Genomic DNA, 20,434 nt, shown 5'->3' with positions numbered 1-20,434 from the left:
GAACAAAAATGGGTGGCTTCAGGTGTTCTAACCTAACTTTTGGGATCTGCTCAATGCCTAGTAGCCTATTATTCAGCTTAGCTTGACCCAGTAGCTGCTGGAGCACCACCATGCCTTAGAGGAGTAGCTACCACAGATTTACTGGCAACCAAATTTGTTGAATTGGTATTGGGATGTCCTCTGACCATAAAAAATGTGCCCACATGAGGTTGAGGCATTGTTATTAAGACAAAGAACACAGGCATTTACTACCCAAAGGATTATTACGTATGAGATAACCCTATTAAATAATGAACATATTACACTAAAACGCTGTGAAGTTCTAAATCCTGCAACCTTGCTCCCTGATTTACCAATTTCTGGAGAACCTTTACATGATTGTACATCTTTAGTGTCCACTGTTGATAAACCTTGTAAGGATTTTTGGACACCCCTTTGGATGATTTGGATTTAATATTACTTACAGATGGTTCTTCATTTATGAGGGTTGGTGTGCGCTATACAGGAGGCTGCAGTAGTTACTGAATTTGATACTCTGGGGTCAGCTTCCTTGCCCTCAAATATAAGGGTACAGGGTGCAGAACTCACAGATTTGAAAGAAGCCTGTATCATTTCAAAAGATAAGAGTCACAATTTACACAGACTCCTGCTAAGCCTTTGGCATATGTCATGCTGTTGGCATGTTATGGCTTCAGAGAAGATTCTTAATATCAGGTGGAAAATGCATTACAAATGGAAACCTTATTACTGAACTTCTTTCTTCCACCCAGCTCCCTGAAGCTATAGCTGTTGTTCATTGTTTTGCACATATAGGTAGCAATGATCCTGTCTCCAGGGGAAATGACCAAGCAGATATCACAGCAAAGCTAGCAGCCATAGAAGGGCCTGAATTAATTTTAACATTAACAACCACTGATGACTTAAATTTATCACTTTCCTATAATGACAAGTGTGAATCTTGAAATTTCTCAGACTTGTAAACTTACAAGGAGCAAAGAGGAAAAAACTTATATGGGACTATTCCCCATTTTAAACAGTGAAGATCTAAAATGTGAGAACTCTACTTAGATCAGAAATGGGAAGACCTCTACTCCACCCATACTTAAGATTGCTTTAGGGGAGAAAACTCCTTGCTAAACAATGAAAGTACTTAAACCCATACTTATAATGAGGCAAAAAGTTCTTTAAGCCATGCCTATTTTTAGAATTAATACAATGGGGTGCTAAGTACCTATTAAAGGTCAGGCAACTTGTAAACTTGCCAGGACAAAAAGGTGAAAAACTTACTAAAAGGCTTAGTCGACTCAGCTGTGAATTCAGAATGGGCTATCCTTTGGAAAACGTCTACTGTGATTGGTAGATGGAAGAACTTAGGGGAGGTGACATAGGAGAAAACTCCTATATAAGAAAAAGGAATCTCTTGAGAAGAATCTCTCTTGAGAAGAATCTCTTGAGAGACAGGCTCTAAGGAGGGTCTCTTGAGAAGAATCTCTTGAAGGACAATCTCTAAGGAGGTCTCTCAAGGGAGGCTGACTCTGGCTGGAACTCCCTCTGGGGAGACTCTGTTCCCCAGAATCCTCACTTGAACAGATCTTATGGTGAGTGATAACTGACTGACTGATCTTTTCTTTTAGGACTTAGGCCTGGGTTGGCCAGGGCTACCCTGGGCTGGTCTATCTTTTTCTCATTATTTCCTTTTTCTCTCTTTCTTTAATTCCTCATTGTATTATAAAGTAAATTTTCTATAAAACCCAGTTGACTTGGGTAGATTCATAATTGGGAATATTTCCCTGTCGACCACCTTATATTTGATTTAAAACAAGACACTGTGGTGAAAACATATTTCCTGCGGTCACAATTTTACTCACCCACTCTTCTATCTATCACAATGTATATCTTCCACTATTTTACTCACTACAGTTTACAACCTCAACCATTTTAACTATTACAATTAAGGCACCCACTCTTTTAAATACCACAGTTTATGGCAGACAACTATTTTAACTCTTACACAAGGAAGTGGAAAAATGGAAGCAGAAATTTAAATCAAAACAGATAAACGGAGTATGGGTATCATTGGATGGCAAACCCTTACTCCTTAGAGCTTTCTATAACCAGATTTGTCACTCTATTCATAAACATAGTCATTTTGGCACCCAAGGAATTATAGACTGTTAAAAGAGTATAGATAAGCACCTGGAATAACTAAAATTGCCTCCAAAGTATGTACAGTTTGTCCTACCTGCCAGGCCTTTAATCAACACAACTTTCGAGGAAAAGTCTTTGGTGGACGTCCTCTTGCTTACCCATCATTTGAGCACCTACATATTGACTTTATCTCTATGCCAAAAGCTGGACAGTATAAATTTTGTCTGGTCATAGTTGATCAACTGACCAGGTGGCCCGAAGCATTTCCTACTGCTCATGCCATAGAGGCTTTTGTAGCTAAAATCCCTTTGAAAGAAATTATTCCTCATTTTGGCCTGCCAGCACATATTGATTTGGATGAAGGAACTCATTTTACGAATTTGGTGTTATCTCAAATTTATTCATGTCTGGGGATAACTCATAAATTTCATACACCATATCATCCCCAGAGCTCTGGCCAAGTTGAATGAATGGAGAACTTAGAACCATGATGGGCAAATTATGCATGGAGACTCACTTAAAGTGGCCTGAAATCCTGTCTCTGGCCCTATTTTATCTCAGAAGCAGAACCAGAGGTGATTTACATATCTCACTGTTTGAGATGCTATTTGGACATCCACCTATTCAGGCACAACCTTTGCCCTTGCCTATACCTCACTGTTAGGAGGGGATACAACTATTGCTACATATATCAGACAATTACAAACAAAATTGAAAGAACTCCACAACTCTGGAGCTGCTGTTCAAGCAGGTCCCATTGATTTCTTGCTTCATGATTTAAACCTAGGTGATAGTGTGTACATAAAGAATTTCAAACGTACTGGGTCGACTGAACCTGCTTATAATGGGGCTGTATTCCAGGTCCTACTAACTACACCAACAACCATAAAAATTGGAGAGAGGGACTCTTGGATTCATTGTAGCCATGTAAAACGAGTACCTTCTGTTGATGGTGAATAATTGCTTGCACTGATTGTATTTGATTATTGATTGTGATTAGACTTCTTTATTGCTGGATTTGTACTATTTTGTTTTACTTTATTTGGTTGATCCTTGTATTTGCACAAATTGCCTTGTAGGGAAACATGTACCTCATAGAAGAAAACCTGTATTAGTGACCTATATTGACCTGATGTGCCTTTTGTAACATTTTGTGCCTTTATTAATTTTTTTGTATTTTCTTGAATGTATTATTGCATTATCTACCTCATTTGCATTCACATTGTTTTATCTACCTCATTTTCACTCACATCATTTTATCTGCCTTATTTGCAATCACTTGTCAAAGAAGAAATGAATCTTATTTTTTTTTTCTTGCTGTTTTGCAAGATCATTGGTTTCCAATTGCTCAATTCTGGTCCTTAAGACCTGGTTTTCTGCTTTAACCTTTTGGTATTTAGCTATGATTTCTTCATTTTTTTTTGGGTGAACCATTTCCCACTTCTCTTTCCAGAAGACTTCCATCTTTTTGATAAGCTCCAACTGAAATTCTTCCAGAGCTTGTGGATAATGTTTTTTTTAGAAGGTTTTGCCTTTGTTTGAATTTTGTCCTGTATTTTTTCTGTAGCCTGGGTTTTTCCTCGGTAAAAATTCTTGAGGGTCACTGTCTTTTTTTTTTTTTTGTTTTTGGAAGGATTTTATTGGCCATCTCCATGGATGTTTTAGTCAGAAATCTGAGTGAGCTGGGCAGGTTCTCTATGTATGGAGTTAAGGAGCAAGGATTTTGCCTGAGGCAAGCTCTTGAATCTCTGCAGTCCTTTGCAGCTCTTTTCTGTGCTGCCTTCCCAGGGGTGCCCAAGGTCTGTGCTCCCCTGCCCGGCTGGGTTTCCTGTCTAGCTGCTTTCAGGGTAGGTCCTTGGTGGTCCTAGTTAGCTCCCAAGGACCTAGAGGTGCCCCATGCTCACTCTAGAGGTGCCCCTTGCTTGCTCGCTAGTTCTGGCATGCATTGGCTCTGGCTCCATAAGTGGGGTGGGGGAGGGTGGATTGGGTCACGTTTGGGTGGAAGCTTTTTCACCCTCTTACTGTGGAAATGCCCAAATCCCACATACTTTCAATGCTGTACCCTACTGTACAGTTCTTCCGATCTTCTGAAAATGATTAAGATCTTTTGAGGTAGTCTTTGTTGGTGTGTGTCTTGGGGAGAGGAAGTGTCCTGTGTCTAGACTGCTTCCATGCTTACCTGGAAGTCGAATCTTATTTTTTTTGGAAACTAGCCCCTATACTTTACCTCTATAATTGTGAAATATACACAATTTTAATATTTCAGTTTCTTCCTACATGTGTCATACAGTATTTGATTTTCCCCCCTTTCTTTTCTCATTTTTTGCCTTTGAAACACATGTCACTAGCATTGAAAGGATTTTTTAAAACTATTTTTACCTTTTGCAATAGAATAAGCTAAGATGTCTGTTTACCTAACATATAAAAAGCATATCCCCCAAAAAGCTTTGGATTATGGCAACCTGTTACTAGTTATTTAACTATTAAGAGACTTTTGCTCTATGACTATGTCTAATCAAAGGAGAAACAGACCACAAAGGAGCACAGAACTTGACTTGTAAAGTGCCAAACGAGCACAAAAAGGTGAAAGAAATCAAACCAATCCTATGGGGATTGATGACATTCTGCAAAAAAAGCACATGACTAGATCATGTGTGAGACTTGAGATTGTGGCTGTTTAACATGTGTTTAAACACAGGACTTCCTTGTAGAACACTATGTCAAGCATATAACATCAATTGCTCTGGCTCCATTACCCCAAAAAAGCGAAGAAAAGGGTTGAATTGGGGAATTCTATTTCCCATTTGTCTCAAGATGTAGTCTCTTTTTCTATTTTCTCTCATGATGTGACAACTTACTGTAGTCTAGACTGCTAAATTGGGTTAGTGACTAATTGTTGTTGTATGCTTATGGGGCATGGATCACTACAAGAATCTGTTGTGAGCTGTGATATTTTTTTTCCTCTTTTTTCCCCCTTCTTTCCAGATTTTTTCAAGTTTTCTTTTTTATATATTTTTTAATCTGACACAGAGGTTATTTAAAAAAAAATTTCTTTGATTCCTATGTTTTTTGATACTTGATTCATATGTCTTATGACTCGACCATGTATCCCTGTGTAATTCCTACACGTATCCCTGTATCCTCCTCAGGAGAGGAATGTATTATTATTTTCCTCGGGAGGGGAGGAGGGGGGGGCTATGTTATTGTTGTGAACTTTGAATTGAATTTGAGCCTAATTTAGACCAAGCGGCTACCTCCCAGAATCTAGAAGGTGCTGTGATGATGCCTGCAGAGACCACACGCTGTACCAGAAGATCCAGAGTGAACTTTTGAGATATGGTGAATTTGAACTTTGGGAGGGTTGAATGCTTTTGAAGGTACACTCTTATGCCAAAGGGGATTGTCCCCTGCTTTTTGTTAATGCACCTATTTTTGGTTTTGTTCCTTTTCTCTTTTATTTTCCCCTTGCCCTGAAATTATTATAATTTCCCTTAAAAATATAATATTTGTATATACCTCTAGTTTAAGTTATGAAATAGTTATGTTTCCATGATCCATTGGGGAGACTGGTCTCCCAAAGGATCACAGGGAACATATATTGCTTTAGAATCTTGAACCCTAGAGACTACATTTCCCACAATCCCCTTTTCTGGTCCTGTGTCATGGGTTAATTTGGTATTCAGTTTCTGTTTGGGAGCATGTTTTTGGTTCACTGTCTCTGTTGGGGTAGAAGTGTGGAGCTGAGTCTTGCTCAGGCGGTTAATTTTCCCTTTTTTGCTCTAAGTTGATTTTTAATAAATAGTATTCATACTTGGAGTGTCAAATTATTAATTCTAATCTTTTTGTGTGACACTATTTCCTGGCTCTCTTCTTACCTGTCTAACTGCTTCTTCTCAGTCTCCTTTGCTGAATCTTCTTCCAGGTCAGACTCATTGACTATGGAGCCCCTAAAGTTCTGTCCTTTATCTTCTACTAGAACACAATCACACCTAGTGATTTCATCAGCTCTAATGGAGCCAACTATCATTCCTACCAAGATGATTCTTGGCTCTATTTATCCAAATTGAAAAAAATTATCCTATGTATTAAAAAAGCACCTAACTTCTTTCCAGACTTCTGATCTTGTACTATCAGATGTCTATTTGATATCTCAAAGTGGATGTTGCATAGACATTTCAAATTGAAAGTGTCCAAAACAGAACTCATTATCCTTTTCCCAAAACCTTTCCTTCCTATTATCAGGGATATTTTCCTAGTTACCCAGGTGTACAACTTTGGCATCATGCTTAACTTCTCACTTATACTCATTCCACGACTCTAGCCTGTTTGTCAAATCTTGTCATTTCTCCTTTTATAAAATCTCTTAACTATATCAACTTTTCTTACACTTATTAAGCTACCTTCTCATTCAGGCTTTCATCACTTCATGCCTAGACAACAGTCTTTTGCGCAGTCTCCTTGACCTGACTTTCTCCCTACTTCAGCCTATCCTCCACCCAACTGCCAAAGTAATCTTCTTAAAGCACAGGTCTGATCTTGCCACCTTTTCTACTTGATAAAATTCAATGTCCCCATTACCTCCAGGACCAAATACAAAATCTTCTGTTTAGATTTTTAAAGTCCTTCACAACCTGGTCCCTTCCTACCTTTCCAATCTTCTTATATTTTATTCCATGTATTCTGTGATCCAGTGACAGCAGTGTCTTTGCCATTCAATAAACCGACTAATGAATATTTATTAAGTGACTACTAGAGGCAGTTAGATGGCTCAATGGATAAAGCACTATTGCAATAATCCAAGCATGAGGTGATGAAGGTCCCTGGAACAATATACTCCATCTCCCAACTGCTGGCCTTTGCCCTGGTTGTCCCTTATGTCACCTCTGCCTCCTGGCTTCCCTCAAGTTTCAGCTCAAATGCCACCTTCACCAAGAGGTCTTTTTTGGTCCTCCCTCCTACGAGCGTCTTCCCTCTAGGATTACCTTCCATTTATATTATATATATCTTGTATGTACATGGCTATTTGTATAAAGTCTCTCTCCTTAGAATGTGAACTTCTGGAAATGAGAGATCATATTTTTTGCCATTCTCTATGTCTCCAGCACTTGGCACAGTGCCTGAAACATAATAAATACTTAATTAAAAAAATCAGTATCTTTTGAATACTGAGATGCTAGGTGCCACATAGGGTAATTTTAGTGGTCATTTTGATGACAGAAAGACTCTTTCCTGATTTTTTCAAGTAAGTATATTATTATGAATACTTGCTGATGAAAGAGAACAGGATTTTCAGCAGCTCCAACTAAGAACAGCAGTTTCCCAGTTGTACAACTTGACCCACTATTGTCTCACTAGTGTCACAGTACAGAATCCAGTCTCAATTGGATTTTCATAAGGAAAGATGGATTCTGGGATAAGAATATATGCAGGGCTAGGACTCTTTTATGTTGCCATCTCGAGATTCACATGACCCTGCAACTAGGCTTTTAAAACCTATAACACATTCCATATTACCAGTCTATTTCTAAATGGATTGTTGAATTGTTAAAATCCATAATATTTTTACAGCTATGATTTTCTAATAGGAAAAAATCTCAAATACTCACCTGCCCACTCGAGGCCTCACTAAGCCATGAGATTTTATGAAAACACAATCTCCAACCTTCAGCCACATATCATTGTATCGAAGTTGTTCAAAGTAGTGGCATCCTGGCTCACCATTAGACATTTCTACTGGAACATCTTCTTTTTCCTACAGAAAAAGATGCAGTTAAAAGTTAGTATAAGAAAGGAAACTGAGCATGAAGGGAAATATAAGGGAGGGGGGAAGGATGAAAAGAAATACAGATTTTTATAGTATATTCACTGAAAATATTAAACTTCCATCAAGGATATAAAACTTGGAGGCTAATAAATCAAAAAGCCAATCCTAAAGTCTATCTTGCTCTAATTAAGAACTTTTAACTTCTTATTAGTCTTGGATACTGAAATGTTGCTATAGCCTATACTAATGTATCCAGAGGCAGCTCAGTGAATAGAATACTGAGCCTGGAGTCAGGAAGACTTGAGTTCAAACCTGACCTCCGACACTTACTACTAGCTGTTGTTAGGAGGATATTAGAAAATAATTATTATTTTATTAGTTATGGGCTAAGAAGCAAAGTGGCTGGCTTGAGAAAGAACTGGAGCTTGAAGCACAGCTGAGAGAGCATGATGAATCCAGATGTTGACAGTTATAACCACTTTTCTGTGTCAGTTACTCTCTTTGGTAGTTGGGCAGTTGACAGAGACACACTCTCAGAGACTCTCTCTTAGGGCTAGAGGAGGTAACATCTTTGCCTCTCTCTCTGTCTGAGGGAAAAATCTGAAGGAGCTCAGTGGTTTTCCTTTCCCAACTTGGAAAACACTATTGAATATCTATTGTGGTTTTTATAGATTGTTTACTGAGAAGACCAAAGAAAAACCTGGACTTTGGTTTAACAGACTCAGAGTTCTGATTGGATTTCTGTTGAGACTCAACCAGTTAGCCTTTTCTATTTTATAATTTGAAGGAAGTTAAGACTTATAGGGATAATAGTGGTAGTTTTATTTAGATAGTATAAATTTGGGTTAGTCAGAGCAGAGAGGATTAGTGTAGCCTGTGAATCACAGGAGAAATGGTTCTTTGTGGAACCTGGAAGTTTATTTGGGTGGACTTAGAATCCCTTAGTATCAGAAATCCTTCTTTATTTTATCCATATCCATATATATGTACATGTATATATATATGTGTATATATATATATAATATATTCTTAAATATTTTATTTTTATAAAATGAGTCTCTTTAGTGTCCTTGCACCTGGCCCTTGAAGGGAAGTTCACATTTGAGTTTTACTTCATCACTGAAGATACTTTTGATTACCTCTATCAAAAGTATCTGAACAGGTTTTGAAGAGTTTTGAACCTATATTTAAAGTTTTTCCATCTAAATATTTTATTTTTATAACTCGCCAATTTATTTTTATACTGTCTGACCCTGAGCAAGCCAATTAACACCGTTTATCATAATACACTGAATTTGCCACGAAACAGCAAACCACTACAATATCTTTGCCAAGAAAAGCCCATGGGAAAAAAAACAAAAACAAAAAAAGAAAGAAAAGCCCATGGACAGTGTTGGCATGCTAAGGTCCACAGGGTCACTAAGAGCTAGACATGACTCAATGAAAATGATGACATAGCTATTTTAAAGTTACAAATGAGATACATATAAAGGCATTACCACAAAGTAACCTTTCAAAAATACGCACAGGTAAATCTGACTACAATTAACTAAAGGGAATTAAAATAAAGGCCATATTTTTATAGCTCAGCATAACAGAGGAAAAAAACCCAAACTTATCAGTGGTGATTTTGAATCGACTTGACTTAGAAAAAGACAACAGACTACAGAGAGGAAAAAAACATGATATGTTGTTCATAGGAAAATGCTTAAGACAGATACAAGTTTAAAATGAGAAGTTGGGAAAAGTTTATTTTGTGTTAGGTAACTCCAGATTTCAAGGATGAATTAAAGTTAGAAAGCATTAAGAGAGATAAGCTTGCAATTATATTAAAAGAAGTAATTGAGAGAGGGAAGGTGGTAGCATCAAGAAGGACTGAGAAAAGCTTCCTGTAAAAGATAGGAATTTAGTTGGGACTTCAGGGAACTCAGTGGGCTGAGATAAGGAGGGAGAGTGTCCCAGGCATGGAGGACCACCAGAATGAAAACCCAGAGCCAATGATACTGTTCATTGAATAATCAGGAGGCCAGTGGCAGTGAATTGAGAGGTACATGTTGGGGACAGTAAGGTATAAAAAGATTAGAAAAGGAAGCAGAGAGCTAGTTTAAGAGCCTCAAACACAAACTTTGAAGATTTTTATTTGCTCTTGCAGACAACAGAGAGCCACTGGAGTTTACTGATTAGGAAGGGGGTGATATGGCCAGCCCTGCACTTTCCCCTCTCTTAATTATGTCCCATTTCTCCTTTATATAAACCATTTGTAAATATTTGTTTGCTTATCTTCCCTATTAGATTGTAAGCTCCTTGAGGACTGGGACTATTTTTTGCTTCTTTTTTGTATCCCCAACATTGACATAGTGCCTTGATTAACCTTCCAAGGTCATGTGTTTCCACTCCTTCCGTTTTATATTGAGGATGCTGAAGTCCCAAATCAAAGGATAAATAAGAGTACTACAATCTGAACCTGGGTTCTCTGTCTCCAAGTTCACCAGCAAACTACGAAAATGTTTCTTAGAGGAGACCCATCTTGAGTAGGCTGGTCACTAGGTAATTAAATGATTTAGCCATGGTAATTCATGAGGGGGAAAAAAGGTATACAAAACTGTCCCCTTATGTGACTCCTTGACATCTCTACCATGATGGGCAGAATTGCAGGCAAAGGGACCAAGGGTGCTAAGAGCCATGGGTTTTAGACTATCTGCAAAGAATAACTTAATTGCTAGAACTTGAAATGTGAGAACCTTATTCAAGGACTGAGCTGACATGATACTAGAGGAAATTAATTGTATCAATATTTATGTTCTTACTACAAATAAAAATACAGATAGTTCTCATTTTAAGTAAACTTATATTATACAAATTTAACTTTATGTAAAGAATTCTGAAAGAAATCTGCATTCCAGAAAAACAATTATGTTAACTTTTCTGCACAATATTTTGTTCTTCCTCTGCTCTTGTTCTTTGGCTTGGTGTTTCATAGCCTTCCCTTCCCCTCTACCAAAAAAAATCTTAAAACAAAACAAAATCAAAATTACACAAAAAATCCATCCCCCAAAAAACACTTCAAGCAAAAGCAGAAGAACAGATGTGTGGAGAGACCAGTGGGCTTGGCTTGAGACCTCTGGTACTAAGAGAAACTTTTGTCTTATTCTGTTCATGTGGCTGTCTTCTGTCCATCTCTGTATTTGGGTTTGTAGTATTGGATCTCTAAACCCTTTATCAGGGGTCCCCAAACTGTGGCCCCTTGAGGCCATTTATTCAGCCCCCATAGCACTTCCGGAAGGGGTACCTCTTTCATTGGTGGTCAGTGAGAGGAGCACTGTATGTGGCAGTGCCGCAAAGTGCGGCATCGTGTATGTACAGTACTACTTCAGATGACATAATCCTTTGCGTGGTGCCTTGTTCTGAGAGTAATTGAATGAGAATGAGGTGCTGCGTGAAGGATTATGTGGCTGCAAAATGAATGGTGAGCGGCGATCTGGGGGAGGGGATTCCGTACTGTGTATAATGCTGCCCAGTATAGTGGTGGCGGTGATGGGCCTGTGCAAGGTGTGACAGGCCCATCATAGCCAGCGCTATAGCCTCTGCTATCCCAGACAGCAATGTACAGATTTGCTCATAGTTTTTTTTATAGTCTAGCCCTCCTGGGGGCTTATATATTTTTCCTTCCAGTTCTGGCCAGGCCACCGCATGGTGTTAGCCCCCTATGTGTTCCTCCTCCTGTTTTTACCCCTCTGTCTCTAGCCCTGAAATACCCTATAACCATGTGCTGAACACCTTCTTCCATGGGCATATAGCCCTCTTCCTGTCTCCCTCCCTCCCTCCCTCCCTTCCTCCCCTTCTATTATATTTTGGAAAAATTGCTTTACTAGAGGTCTGCACTTACATAAAGCCAGAACTGTCTGTCCAAGGAAGTAGCAATTAAATGAAATGATGGGTTATAGATTACCCAAATCACCTCAAATTTCCCTCCAAACAACTTTAAAAAGACTGCCTCAAAATGAATTCTGCAGTTGCAAAATCAACAAAAGGATGGGGGTAAAACAATTTTCCATTCCAGGACAACTTAGGAGGTTGTTAGGCAAGGTCTGTCTCACTGAGTAGAAGGCAGTCCAGAGTAGGCAGACTGAATCATGAGCCTGGAGCAGTAGAAAAATGAGAAAAAAACAACCAAAAAAATCCCTGACCATATAAGTTATTATGGTGAAGGGGTAAGATCAAAACATAAACTCATAAGAGGACAACACTGGCAAAACAACTATATTAGAAAGTCCTCCCCATAAATGTGAATGTGATCAGGTCCAAAAAGAACTATTGGAAGAACTCAAAGAGGAGTTTAAAAATAAAACAAGAGAGGGAGAAGAAAAATGGATATGAAATTAGAGTGATACAAGAGAATCTTGAAAAAAAGAGTCAACAGCTTGGTAAAGGAAGTAAAAAATGGAAAAAGATGTACAAAAATTCACTGAAGAAAACAACTTCTTAAAAAGTAGAAATAGCCAAGTAGAAAAGAAGGTGTAAAGGCTCATTGAAGAAAAGCTAATGATTCCGTGAGACATCAAGAAACAATAAAACAAAATCAGTGGATCAAAAAAGAGAAGAAAATTTGAACTATTTCATTGGAAAACAGATTGAAATGATTTTAAGAATTATTGGACTGTCTGAAAGCAATGATTGAAAAAAAGAGCCCAGACATCATATTTCAAGAAATTATCAAGGAAAATTGCCCTGATATCCTAGAACCAGAGGGTAAAATAAAAAAACTGAAAGAATCCACCAAACCAGTACCAGGATCATTATAGTTGAATTCCAGAGCCCCAAAGCCAGTAAGTAAAAATTGCAAGTAGCCAGAAAGAAATAATTCAAACATTATGGAATCACAGTGAAGATTATATAGAATCTAACAGCTTCTAAGAATTAAGAGATTGAGGGCAGCTGGGTGGCTTAGTGAATTAAGAACCAGGCCTAGAGATGCAGTGAACCTTTCATGACCTCATGGGAATAAAGTTCCTCTTACCAGGTGTTTGTGACATACCATTCCTGCTGAGTAGGCCAAAACATAGAAATCTCAGTTCAAGGCTGCATAAACAGTTCCAAGAAATCCTGAGAATGGGTTAACTCCCCTGTTCACATTCTGGGGAGGATAGATTGTTTCTTTTGAGAAGAGCTTTAAATCTGGTTTGCTGCATACAATAAACGTTCATTATCCTTGCTTTGATAATGCTCCAGTCTTTCATTCTTGAGACTCCTTACGAGTCCCCTATTTCGACTCTGTATATGTCCCCATCAAGTAGCGCCCAGAACAGGGATACCCCTTCCCCTTGGTTCTTTTATTGGACCCACCCCCTTTTTGGAGAACCCTCGACTTGTCCGGTTTTTTGAGATCCCCCAATGCTGTGTGCTGGTTATGCAGAGTTCTGACGCTACAGAGATCCCCTCAGTGGTGAGTATATGAGATACTCTATGGGTGAGAGAGAATATCAAATCTTTCAATTTGTATTATAGTTGCAATAGGTATTGGTCTTTTCCTAGTATTATTTTTTTTGTTGTTCCTATTTCCCCCCTGACAATTGCATTTGTTTGGTATAAATAAGATGGGTAATATTCTGGTATTCATCTCAGATGAACATAAGGTTGCAGGAATGCTACTCAGAATAGTCCTAGGGTTACATGGAGTTAAAGTAAAAAGAAGGCAGTTAAAAGATTTTGTTTGGTGTGTCCGGAGATTAGCCCTGTGGTTTCTGGATCAAAATAGAGTGACTCCAGAAGATTGGGAACGGATTGGATCCAAATTTAATGGCAATGAAGAACCACAGCCTGAATTTGCATTAATTTACAATGTTGTTAAGTTATGTTTGGAGGATAAAGAGGCAGAAAAGAAAATTCTGTTGAGTAGGAGGGGATTTAAAAGTTCCTTCCTTGAGAAATCCAGTCAGCTTCACGAACAGCTCACCTCCAACCCCAATTGGGAGCAGATAGTAGTTTTGTCCAGATACTACAAGAGCATTTTGTTAGAAATCATAAGTCAAAGAGAAAAAGTTTAGATAGATCAGCATGTAGAGTTCAGGAAAACTTAGAAAAAACAGAAAGTCACCTCAGCCAAGCAGATGGCTAATTTCAGTAGCTTAGTTCAGCACAGCTTTGTCAGTCAGTTAAAGGGGCAGTACATTGAAACTGTTTTAATGAATTTTCTCCCTGCAAATATTTCTTCTTAAGAATGGATCTTAAAATACTGATTTTTTTCTTTCAAAGCATGCTCATCACAATATTGTATATTTCTGTTTGTCATTGTCTTTGTCACAGTCTCGTCTCTATGATTTCTTAAATTGGACACTTACAAAAAGAAAGAAAAAAATGGGATAGTTGCAAGATTGAACTTCCCACTGTCAAAAATCCTCAGCAGAGGACAAAAGCAAATACCTGTTCAATGATTTTTTTCTCTTTCTTCCTTTGGATGGGCCCCCGAAGTGAAAAAGAGAAAAGCTCAGAAGAGAAAATGGGAGATTTTTACTCCATAATTAGAGGTTACTTTTCACTTAAGATTAATGGTTTGATGTATGCAATTTGGGAGGACTGCTAATGATTTTGATATGGTACAAATATAATTTTGTGTATTATGGTAACTGTCAGCTAAATGTAAAATGTTAACCAGATTTTATTGAGCACAACAAAACTCATGGTTAGAAGTTTGTTTTGTTAGATCTTGCTATGCATAATGGTTTCAGTGAATTTGAGAATTGTCTAAATATGACTGATAGCCAGACTGACATAGAGAGGGAATGTTTTATTCTATAAGGACAGAAATTGTACTGGCAATTTATAGATGTAAAAGTCATCCAGAAAAAGTTGTTATGTTGTTGATAAGAACTTATTCTAGAATTTAAATTTGGGATTTTTTCCAAATCAGATTTATTTTAATGCATGTGCTGTCAGAACTAGTAATAAGAAATCATATGACACACAAAGAAGTTTTTAAAGTGGTTAATCTGTGCATGGGATTTAATAATACAAGTTCTAAGTATTTGGTATTTTGCAAAAGAGAATTTCTTTTTCTTTTTTTAAACCCCTACCTTCCGTCTTGGAGTCAATACTGTGTTTTGGCTCCAAGGCAGAAGAGTGGTAAGGGCTAGGCAATGGGGGTCAAGTGACTTGCCCAGGGTCACACAGCTGGGAAGTGTCTGAGGCCAGATTGGAACCTAGGACCTCCTGTCTCTAGGCCTGGCTCTCAATCCACTGAGCTACCCAGCTGCCCCCTCAAAAGAGAATTTCTAAACAATGTTGCCTTTGACTAAGGTTATATGAATTGCTTTTAAAAATGTGTACAATGTATAGGAAGGAATTTAAGGGCATATGATATGCAAAGTGCAGCCTTGAAATCAAGAAGGGCTTGTTATAAAGATTAAATACAATTCAGGATAGTATCTTTCCTCTACTTACAATAATGGTAAAGAGGAGAAGCTAGAAGAAATAAGAGTAATGGATAGAGATACTCATTGATACTATGAATTCTAGTGTGAAATAGATACAACAAATTATAAATTGGAATACTGTTGATGGAATTTAATCAGGTATGTAGCAATATTTTGAGCTAAAAGAAAACTAAACTGGAGGATCAATTCTACTTTAGACAGAAGTTTGAGAGGAGTTTAGGTAAATGCTTTGAACTTCAGTTTGGTTACATACTGAAAAATTACTAAAGGACTTAAAGTTATTTGGAAGTTGTGGAGTTCAAACTAAAATCCATTGAGAGCAAATTATTATGAAAGAGGTTTGATATTCAGAATTTTAAATTGTAGTAAGCTCACTTGTTAAAGAAGGATGGGACAAGTAATAAAACATAAATTGAGCCAAGGAGCCTTAGGATAAATTGCTCAGAAGCTATTAACTCCTTCCTTGCACACAGGAAGGAGAAAGAAGTGCTTATAATTGTTCCACACTGATACTTAGGGACTGAAATAGGGACCTCAAAGAGTTGACAACCACTGTGTGATAGAACTTAAGATGAATATATTTTAATTGTAGATTTGGAGGTTTTAAGATGCTCAAACAAACAAACTTTGCCAGCCCTGTCTGATCAAGTAGCTTGTTGGAAGCTGTGTAATCTTAATGCAAACATTCCATGTCCAGAATGATAAGATTATTCAGCCAACAATATGTAGCTTCAGCCCTTCATTCTGTTAGACTACATTTTCCTGCTCTGTACATCATCCATTATAAGGATGATATTCTTATTGCGGCTGAAGATGAATCCCAAATAAGGAAGTGCTATAGTCAATTGGAAATTACCTTGCAAAAATACTATTTAGTCATTGCTCAAGAAAAGATTCAAAAAACAAGTCCTGTACTCTATCTAGGGGCTCAGTTATATGCAACATCTGTTATGCCTCAAAAAATACAATTAAGAAAGGACTGCCTTCATACCTTAAATGATTATCAGAAATTGTTAGGTGATATCAATTGGGTTAGGCAATATTCATTTCTTACTACAACTGAATTACAACCATTATTCAAAATACTAGAAGGGAGTTCTGATTTGAATTCCCCTAGAACTTTGACACCTGAGGCCTCTCTTGCTTTAGAGATAGTAGAAGACAAATTGAATCAGGCTCTACTTAACCGTTATCAGCCTCAATTAGCCGTGGATGTAACCATTTTTGCAACTCCAATGTTACCAACAGGTACCATAACTCAGAAATTATGAAAGTCATTGAATGGTTACATCTAAAAAGCAAAACAGGAAAGGCTTTACAAAGTTATAATTGTCTTATGGCTCAATTAATATGGAAAGGCATAGAACATGTGGTCTCAGGTTTAGGACAGTATCCTCATGAAATCCGGGTACCCACTGCTAAAGATATACTACAGAAATATTTACAAAGTCATGACGAATGGCCTTTACTATTAGTATACCCTATTGCTATTACCACCTACCCTCCACATGGTTTATTATTATTTTTTTTTATCACTACATCCTATTGTTTTTCCTAGTGTTCTAAGAGATCATCTGGTATCAGGACCTAATGTTTATATTGATGCAAATGCTAGTTACAAGGCAGGAGTATACAAGGACGGTAGCTCACCTGTCATTTTTACCACTCCTTTTTCTTCTACCCAACAAAATGAATTAACAGCTGTTTTACTAGCCTTTTGGTTATTTCAGGAGCCTTTCAACCTTATAATGGACTCTAAACATGTTTTTCAGTCTTTGCAAGTTATAGAACAAGTTGTCATCAGATCTACTCAAAGCAATGTACAAATGTTATTCTGTAAATTACAAACTGTCATACGACAAAGGAGACATCCAGCATATGCCAAGCATGTATGCAGTCATACCAATTTGCCTGGACCTATTTTTAAAGGAAATGATATCATAGATCAAGCTTTGATTGCTCAATGTTATCTAACTAATATGCAATTAGCTGAGGAATCACATCATAGATTTCACCAAAATAGTACTGCTTTACACAAAATGTTCCAACTCACAAAAGATCAAGCCAGGAGTATTGTTAAAAAGTGTCCTAATTGTGTTCCAAACCACCCCCCAATGCATACTGGTGTGAATCCCAGAGGCTTAAGTAGTACAGAGATATGGCAAATGAATGTGACCCATGAATCATCCTTTGGATGACAGTGACATGGATACTTATTCAGGGTTTTTATGGGCTTTCTGCTTGACGGAAGAAAGAACTTCTCATGATATTAATCACTGCTTAATGACTTTTCAGATGGCCAGTCCCCCTAGAACATTTAAAACAGATAATGGACCTGCTTATACTTCCAAACAATTTTTTCTTTTTTGTCAAACTTGGGGTATTCAGCACCTCACAGGTATCCCGTACAATCCACAAGGTCAAGCTATTATGGAGAGTACTAATCAGATCTTAAAAACATTTTCTTTTTAAACAAAAAGGGGGAGAAAGCACCCCACATCGACGATTGGCAATAGCTTTATATACTATAAATAATTTGATCTTTACTTCCAATAATATATCCTGAGCTAAAAAACTTCTCTGTGTTTTCTTTATGAACGAAATTCAGGTACCACTACTCCCATGCTCCCTGCCCCAGAACAAAAATTTGTCATGTGGAAAGATCAAACTTGGCAAGGACCCCACCCAGTGGTCCTGCAAGGCTGAGGTTTTGTTTGTGTCTCCACAGGTAAAGACAGAGTATGGCTCCCTTCCCACCAAGTTTGAGAAATTGACCATAAAGAGAAGGACAAGGAAAGGATGCAGGAAGCCTCGCAAGGAGACTTGACAACGTCTCCATAAGATACTGACTCTTCTGCTTCTATTCCAGAACACAAGTATAGCTACTGGAATAAAGAGATGGGTTTTTTGGGAACAACAACCTTGGGTACAGTATGTCAACATGGGACACGCTTTACTGGAAGTGATCTTATATACAAAAACTAACTCTGGTATTCCTGGCATTTACCATTTTGAGAGACAAGCTAAGGACAGCAATCAGGCCAATAATTTGTTTGTGCCTTTCAATTGGACTGGACTAGTTGAGGCACCCCCAGTGTGCCTCACACGAGACCATCCTGCATGCCTGCCCCTTAAATCTCTGCAGTTGCATTATTATGGTCATCCTGACCTGTCAGACTCTTTCTGGATAGGACCTTATCGTGTAGACAAAGGGGTAAAATATGAAGGTTATGGCCAACTGTAATATCTAGGTTGGCTAGGGGAATCTTGTGATAGTACTTGGGGACAAGAAAGACCTATTTGTCCTTATGTGAAGGAATACGAACAAAGGGACACTGTTAATGTTTCCGCCCTTGCTATCATGTAGATCTAAAAGGGTATCATGTATTAATTGGAAAAATATGATTTGGGTGTTTTGGCATAACAACACAAGGTGTATTGGAAAGAAATTGGATTCTTATAAATTTCATGATTGTTTTATAGGAGGATACAGCTCGCCTTTGTAGGTGATGGCCCCCAGAGCTAACTGGTTACGTTCTGCTAATTTCACATAAATTTTGACTGATTATGGAAAGGATAGCCCTGGCGTTGGATAAAGTAAATATGTCTCATTATGTTAATGTTACTAATAATGAGAAAGTCCCCAAACCAGTAAATAGAAGTTTTACATTAGACATTCAAGCTTGCCTAACAGGGGGATATGCTTTTATAACTACAGTAAAAAACCATCCTGAAGCTTTGAATATTACTGAAATAACGAACAAAGGAGTTAAATATTGGAATGTAACCTGTAGCAATTGTAGGGTCAGTTACTGTGTAGGATCACAAGTGGATGGGCTGGTCTTAATCATCAAGCGACCACGCATGGCCCTTTTTACCACTGAACATAAATATTCATGGTATGGTAGTCCAGGGGATCAAATTTTTCATGTATTACAACAAAAAATAAGACCACGACGTAAACTATTGTATTGCAATAGGCATAGTAGCATTAGTTTCTGCATTGGCTTCTACTATAATAGGTTCTGTATCTTTGGCACAATCAGTTTCTAACTTACATACTCTTGAGCATCATATGATGTCAATTATTTGAAAGCATTGGCTATGTATTGGCTGATGTAACTTCAGCATTAGAAAGACAAAAAGAAATTGATACAAGTTTTTACAAAAGTATTATGATGTTACAGAAAAATGATTGATCTAACGAATGAAGTAGAATATTTGTCCTTAAAAACACACATGAAATGTGATCATATACTGCATTTTGCTTGCTACCCATAACAGTAAATAATGATACAAAAACATTGGAAAAAATAAATTTACAATTACAGGGATTATGGGACCATGAAAATATCACCAAAGATATTAATGATTTGGGTATATTAATTCATCCTTAAAGGAGGACCTTGAACCACAGCATATTGCAGATTCTTTGTATAACTGGATTGAAACAAGAAAGGGATTGTTTTCCTCCTTATTTCATGATATTACTCTTCTTGTAGTTGGTGCACTTGCGATTTTGTTTATCTGCTTATGCTTGCCTTGTTTATTAAAAGCTTTTATGACTAGTTTTGCTGTACTGCAAAAAACAATCAATGGGATCCTGTACCAAAGGGAATTGGATGGCATAAACAAAAAGGGGGAATTGCAGTGAACCTTTCATGACCTCATGGGAATAGAGTTCCTCTTACCAGGTGTTTGTGACATACTATTCCTGCGGAGTACGCCAAAACATAGAAATCTCAGTTCAAGGCTGCATAAACAGTTCCAAGAAATCCTGAGAATGGGTTAACTCCCCTGTATACATTCTGGGGAGGATAGATTGTTTCTCTTGAGAAGAGCTTTAAATCTGGTTTGCTGCATACAATAAACATTCATTATCCTTGCTTTGATAATGTTCCAGTCATTCTTGCAACTCCTTAGAGTCCCCTATTTTGACTCTGTAGATGTCCCCGGCCTAGAGACAGGAGGTCCTAGGTTCAAATCTGGCCTCAAACACTTCCTAGCTGTGTGACCTTGGGCAAGTCACTTAACCCCCAATGCCTAGCCCTTACCACTCTTCTGCCCTGGAGCCAATACACAGAACTGATTC

The 20,434-nt window shown here is 37.8% G+C and overlaps 1 protein-coding gene and 1 long non-coding RNA gene across 51 annotated transcripts in view; one reads left to right on the top strand and one right to left on the bottom strand.

Annotated features, from left to right (window-relative positions):
- PBRM1 (polybromo 1) overlaps nt 1-20,434 on the bottom strand; it is a 144,543-nt gene that overhangs the window by 27,113 nt on the left and 96,996 nt on the right. For all 50 annotated transcript variants that reach the window (XM_016424578.2, XM_007500485.3, XM_007500490.3 and 47 more), the window contains one exon: nt 7,755-7,900. In XM_016424578.2, the coding sequence (XP_016280064.1) occupies nt 7,755-7,900 (146 nt within the window). The remainder of the gene's footprint in view (nt 1-7,754; nt 7,901-20,434) is intronic.
- Nucleotides 12,959-19,910, top strand: LOC103094912 (uncharacterized). Its single transcript, XR_008913459.1, has 2 exons — nt 12,959-13,355; nt 18,071-19,910. It is a non-coding gene; the product is annotated as an uncharacterized LOC103094912 (long non-coding RNA).

This window comes from Monodelphis domestica, chromosome 7, assembly GCF_027887165.1.
Source record: "Monodelphis domestica isolate mMonDom1 chromosome 7, mMonDom1.pri, whole genome shotgun sequence".
Taxonomy (NCBI): domain Eukaryota; kingdom Metazoa; phylum Chordata; class Mammalia; order Didelphimorphia; family Didelphidae; genus Monodelphis; species Monodelphis domestica.
The sequence above is the reverse complement of the archived record's forward strand: the minus strand, read 5'-3'. Positions and strand labels throughout refer to the sequence as shown.